General features: G+C 31.3%; 1 protein-coding gene across 1 annotated transcript in view; it reads left to right on the top strand.

Annotated features, from left to right (window-relative positions):
- The first annotated feature begins 202 nt into the window (after positions 1–202).
- Positions 203–6,000, top strand: part of LOC124358449 (sentrin-specific protease 6-like) — a 36,653-nt gene continuing 30,855 nt past the window's right edge. Inside the window, exons 1-2 of the mRNA XM_046810744.1 lie at positions 203–351; positions 4,248–4,438. Of these exons, the coding sequence (XP_046666700.1) occupies positions 203–351; positions 4,248–4,438 (340 nt within the window). The remainder of the gene's footprint in view (positions 352–4,247; positions 4,439–6,000) is intronic.

Genomic DNA, 6,000 nt, shown 5'->3' with positions numbered 1-6,000 from the left:
TTTGATTATCCTTGCCTTAATTAAGTAATTCAGCAATAACTTCTGAATCAGAAAGAAAAGATGTACTTGGTAACGACATATCGAGTCACTAATGCGAACGCGTCTGAAAATTGGTTAGGAAACGTGACTACAATGACAAAGCAAAATAAATCAGCAGCCGACCAATCGTAGTTCAGCTGTAATTTATTAGTTCCTGAGAATGATGTGCGATCGCAGCACCAATCGGAAACATCGTAGGCCGGCTAAAAATAAAGTAAAGCTGACGTCACTGCAATGTCGGATGGCGTCCGACATACGAGCGGAACGGCAAAATAGCAATGTCGGACGATGTCCGACATACGAGTGGAAAGGGTTAAAAGACTCACTATGTCATTTATCACCTTCCTTATGATATCGCTCCAAAAAAAGAAAGAGCAGAAGCCATTCATTTCATACGTTGGGACTCATTAAGCAGCCTGGGAATCCAACGGGCATTAAATTTTCAAAAATTCAAGTGTTCAGACACTATTTTGTACAAAGTTGTTCTACCCACATTTGGAAATTACATTTCTAAATTTAAAATAGTGAATAGTCGATCTTCACAAATTTATCGTCAACCGCATTGACTAAATCATCTGAGATTACTGATGTTCGGCCAGAGCGTGGTTCATCATGGACATTTTCCCGTCCTTCATTAAAAGCTCACACCACTTATGCAAACTTCAGTAATCTGTTGATGAATTTCTGCTGCTGAAATGTTTCTTGCCGACAAAAACCGTATCACTACCCTTACTTCACTATCGGCAGACTGATCAATTATCTTAAGCATTGTGAACTGACGCTATAAACAGCACACAGCAACAGTAACAACGCCCATAGCGCTTGCCAGGAGTCAGCGCACATGAAGTGTTTTGTCCTTGGCAAGAAATTCAAATACTTACAGCGAAAAAAAATCTTTACTTTTGGAATAACCCTTGTAGATGAAGAAATCTCAGAAATACTGCAATGCTTATTATAGTTCTTCACGTCTTGTAAAATAAGTAAATTAACTATTAGTATTACTGGACTGCCGTTGACCATAAAACTATTGATTTTTAACATCAACATAGACTTACTTACTGCAATGAGGTAACATTAGACTTGTATCATCCCAATCGAAACATATATCTGTTGAATCTTCCTTCTGTTATCTATTGTTTGTTTTGTAAAAGGAGTTAGTGGTGGAAAACTCATCTGTGTTTATATGGAACATTAGATAAGTCTTTTATATTGGTAATTATTTTATAGTTGTTTCACACAAACTGTAAATAACTAATTTTATTCTTAAGCATCCTTGTTGACTTGTAATACCATGGAACAATGTTGGCCATCCTGCACTAAAATTGTTTTTTGAAGAAATCTTAAAGGGCTCAGGTAGACACATCCCCCAGGTGAAGAGATTAACAATTTAAACTCCTTTGATTCGATATCTGTACAGTAGTCAGTTGTTTGAAATAAAAATGTTTGGTTACAAATCTATAGATGTTTTTAAACTCTGTTTAAGTTAAAGCCACCTTTATTAGGGATAGTTTATACTCCAAACATTATCTAATTATAAAATAAAACCTTCCTAACTTAAAGGGTAAATATACTAAATGATTTTTAAATATACAAAATTATTTTCAGCCAGAGTACGTCTGTTGTTTAAAATTTCTACGAAGATAACTATACATTATTAGTTCTCTCTGGTAGGAGATAGTTACAGAATAGAAAGTATTTTGTTTATAGACATTACAAGTATTGGCCTTACTTTACGTATGAAAGTTTCCGCAATGTAGGATCTTTTGTATTTTAGTCCCTAGTAATCTTGATTAAATTTGTTAAGTGCCAGGGAAAATATGGTATTACAAATTCTTTTTTAAATTTTATTTAATTTGTTTCTGTGTAATTTTGTACTGTAGTATAATATGGTGAATAAAGAGTTATGTGCTTTAGCCTGAAAATTTAAATATTTAAGAGACTGTTGGATTAATACTTAAAATACACACAAGCAGAGTGCTGAAGTTATTTTTAATTTTTTAATTAAAGATTTGTTCTCATCTTTCATAAACTGAAGAATTTATTTTGAAAATTCTCGTGGTTTCATCAATTTATTCAGCTGATATTTCTTTAAGCAAAAATATTGTCATCTATAATTTTATTTCAAAGGCTTACACATATATTACAACTCACCTAACAATTTCCCCTGCATGTACAATCTCAACTGATTGCAATTTTGTTATTATAGTCTAATTTATAAAATTGAACTAAAAAAATTTAATTGGAGTGTATCATCAGAACTTAACCCCAACATGTGTATTACAAATTCACCCATACAGTATTTTTGTCGAACTTTGCGTAGAAAGCCTTGATACATGTTCAAGGAAGAATAATTTAAATCATGTCTCCACGATTCTTTTCTTTGTATTGGTTGTGTCTTTTAGATATGACATTCTGAAATTTTTGTTACATGAAAAGAAACATAATGTTTCTCTGAATCCATGTTCTATTCACATTGGTTAGTGTTTGACTTTTAAGTTAAAACACAGAATTGTAATTTGGCGTGGTCGTTTTACTTGTTAATTCTAATCCAGCACATATTTTCACTTATTTCAGGATAAACAGGTATAAAAATGTAACAAATTCTTCCAAAAGATTAATTTTCACTGTTTTAATATACATATATAACCCGTATAAATTCCTTCAAATTTGGTGGTTTCATACAATAATAAAAATGCATTTTCTTAGTAGTTTTCATCTGATCTAAAAGGAATCAAATTAAGAAGAGTAGCAAATCTTAAGTTATTTTGCATTTTGTTGTTTTCTTGTGAAATTGTTTAGCCTCTCAAAGTTCGAAGCATGATAGTAGCCTATTATTGCCCTGTCTAGTAGAAGTAGATGTTGTAACAGGCTCTTGGCATACTGATACAATAAGAAATTGGTATTTTAACAAGGAAATATTCCATATTTTGAAACTGTACTATGTTTTTGTTTATCCCTCTCAAATTTTTATAAAATAAACTCCATGCTGCTGTAACTTATAATAAGAGTTACATATTAATAATTACAAATCAAGCAATGTAACCAACTAATTGGGCCAGAAAAACTTCTTCCTCTTGTGTTTAGGCCTGGAGTAGAGTTATGAAACTTCTCGGTATAATTCAGTAATATAATACTCTATACTGTAATGTAAACACAGGGTGAAACTTTAAAATAACTTAAAATTCCAGCTTAAAATGAATTAAAATGCAAACGTCAACAAATTTTAAATTGTAGTAGTTATTATCTAAAACTTGAGTCTCCTTTAAAAAAAGTACTGATTTTAATAAATACCGAAATCCTTATATAATAAGGTATATGTTTGCAAATTGTTGTATGTATTGCTGTTGTTTTATATAAAAATTTCTCTTTACTTTGCATCTTTTAAAATTTATGTGATGTTTTCATTATGAAATAGAAAAATGAAACTTTTATTTTAACGTATATACATTTTTCCCTGTTCATTGTAATTTAAACAATATTGCTTTTAAATGTAGCTCAAATCATTAAGTGTGCTCAGAAAATAGAAAACATACTTTGGAAAATCCCACCATAATGGCTTTATGCATTATTTTGTTGTAGATTTTGCTGTATTATCTCACATTGGTTCAATTAGAATTTTAAAAATATTTATCAGACAACTTAAATGCTATGTAAGTTTTTTTGGCTTAAGTGTCTATCTAGAGACCAATAAGAGATTAATTAAAAAAATTCAAGTTTTAAGATAAGCCATTGTAAAATTGCTATTTGTAAATAGTATTGAATAAAAATAATACAGAAGTACAATATTAATAAAAATAAATATTTCCAGTCAGCACAATTCAATCAATAAAGTTTCAAACAATAGTAAAATTATAAATGGCCTCATGTAATTTGCTAGAGTTCTAACAAAAAAACTTCACTACAATTTCATTAAATCTCAGGTGTTTTCACTAAAATAAATCCAAACTTGACATTAGTTGTGAATAGGTTATAACTATGAGAGAAAAGTACAGATGTAATTGTTTCTGGAATTTAATTTATCTGTCTAACAAGGTTTTTTTTTTCAAAACGAATAGGTAACTGACTCAGACCGAGACAAGTACAAATTTGAAGATATACAGTCACTTTGGTGGGATATGTAATTTGTTGGTTTTTATACATCATATCATTCAGTCTTTACAAATTCCCTTGTGAGAAAACAGCAGATTTAAAACTAAATGAGGGTGAAGTGTAACCGAAGAAACTATTGCAGTGTGCTTGACGATATCGGACGATGAAGAGCTGCTCGGCCTCGCTCACGCTCACGCTCAACCACTGGAGGAAAACTTCCACTCCGATTCCAACAGTCAACTATCCTCTTGCGACAAAGAGCCGGTCATCACAGATGAGATGATTACAGAGCAGAAACAGTCTGTCAGTGGTGAGATCATAGTTACATCCCCTCAGAACAAAACGTAGTTTTGCCGGAAGTTTGGTTATAAACCAAAAATAGACATCTCCACAAGTTTTAAAAACCAAATCATTCACTTTTGAAGTTAAAAAAAGTGTTTCCAATCAAATTTTACAGGAAGAGCACTGAGGTTCTTTATGACGTCATTAATGAAAATTTATTTTGTAATAGCCTTTTCTTTTAATCTTTGAGTTCATCAGTCAATAGAAAGGGTGGTAGCCTTGAGCATGACTTTCATAAATTTTCCACAGTTAAATGTTTCACCATTTTTAACTGAAACTTCTTCATATTATGTAAATTTGGTATGCTTTTGTTTTACATATCTTTCAATCTTCCTGTCATTTTTATAGCCTTATTCTGTCTGTCTCCACGGTGATTGTTTATTTTGGTTAGGTAAATCCACATTAGTATAGTCCCATTTCTAAAATGAAGCTGGTGTCAACTTATTGATCTGCCAGCAGTGGAGGCATAACATATTTCATGATGTTGTTTACTTTCCAAATGAGTACTCATTGTTATGCATTATCAAATAATTGTGTTTTATTCTAATTCTTTCTGGTGTCCTTTTTTCCTTTGTGTTTTTTGTTTCATTAAATTTGTATAACGTCTGGACATTTTTGCTATAACATTATTGATAAACTGGATATTTTTCCTGATACTTTACACGCGGTAGCTTCCCTCTCAACCGACTATGGTAGGGACTGGTAAGTAAGATAACCTATAAGTCAGTGGAACCAAAAAAGCCTATAACACAAATTCAGAAAGGTAAAAACTACTGCAGTAATTTATTTGATCATGTAGAAATACATTATTAATTAATTGATAAAAAAATACAGTATAGTAATAGTAATTTTCTCACCCACTCTAGTTGTCACTCACTTTTAAAAGTACTGAAACTCGTAAAAGGTAGTAACAAAATACTAATTTGTTTCAAAACAAGAGGCGTGTGGTGTTTTCTGTTCTTATCAACAGTCCATCATCGTTGATGCTGCAGAAGTCAAGTCTGGTGAAATCTTCCTGGAAGTGGCCGGTTAATCAAACAGGTGGTTGATCCAAGGGGATTAAGAGGGAGCTTACTGTAGTTTTATGTCTTTGTTTTACTTTCTTTGATATTATAATTGATTATCAAGATTGTCTCGTTTTTTGCATTTTAAAAATATGACCCTTTAGGCATTTTTGTTTTATTACAATTTATAATTTCTGTATACATTTTCTTAAGAAACTTAATAGTTTTACATCTTACTTTTTTGTGAATATGCCAGTTTGTGAATATCAACGTCACTATGTTGTAAACTATAAATACATTTAGTATAAAAATCAATTATTCTCCCTCCTGAAATGGTTAACTAATTCCATAAATGAGTTGCCTATATTTCATCCACTAAACTATTGAAACACATAGTTAGTCTGAAAAACCCCACTTGTTCAAATAGGATTTGAGTTGTTACAGGCATTCCAACATTAACAATACATGATATAAAATGAGTCTGTTTAAGACATACCAGCCATGTAAGATTAGGTAAAACTCTCTC

The sequence above is a fragment of the Homalodisca vitripennis genome, chromosome 3 (genome assembly GCF_021130785.1).
Source record: "Homalodisca vitripennis isolate AUS2020 chromosome 3, UT_GWSS_2.1, whole genome shotgun sequence".
Taxonomy (NCBI): domain Eukaryota; kingdom Metazoa; phylum Arthropoda; class Insecta; order Hemiptera; family Cicadellidae; genus Homalodisca; species Homalodisca vitripennis.
Note: the sequence above shows the minus strand (reverse complement) of the source record. Positions and strands in the feature narration are given on the sequence as shown.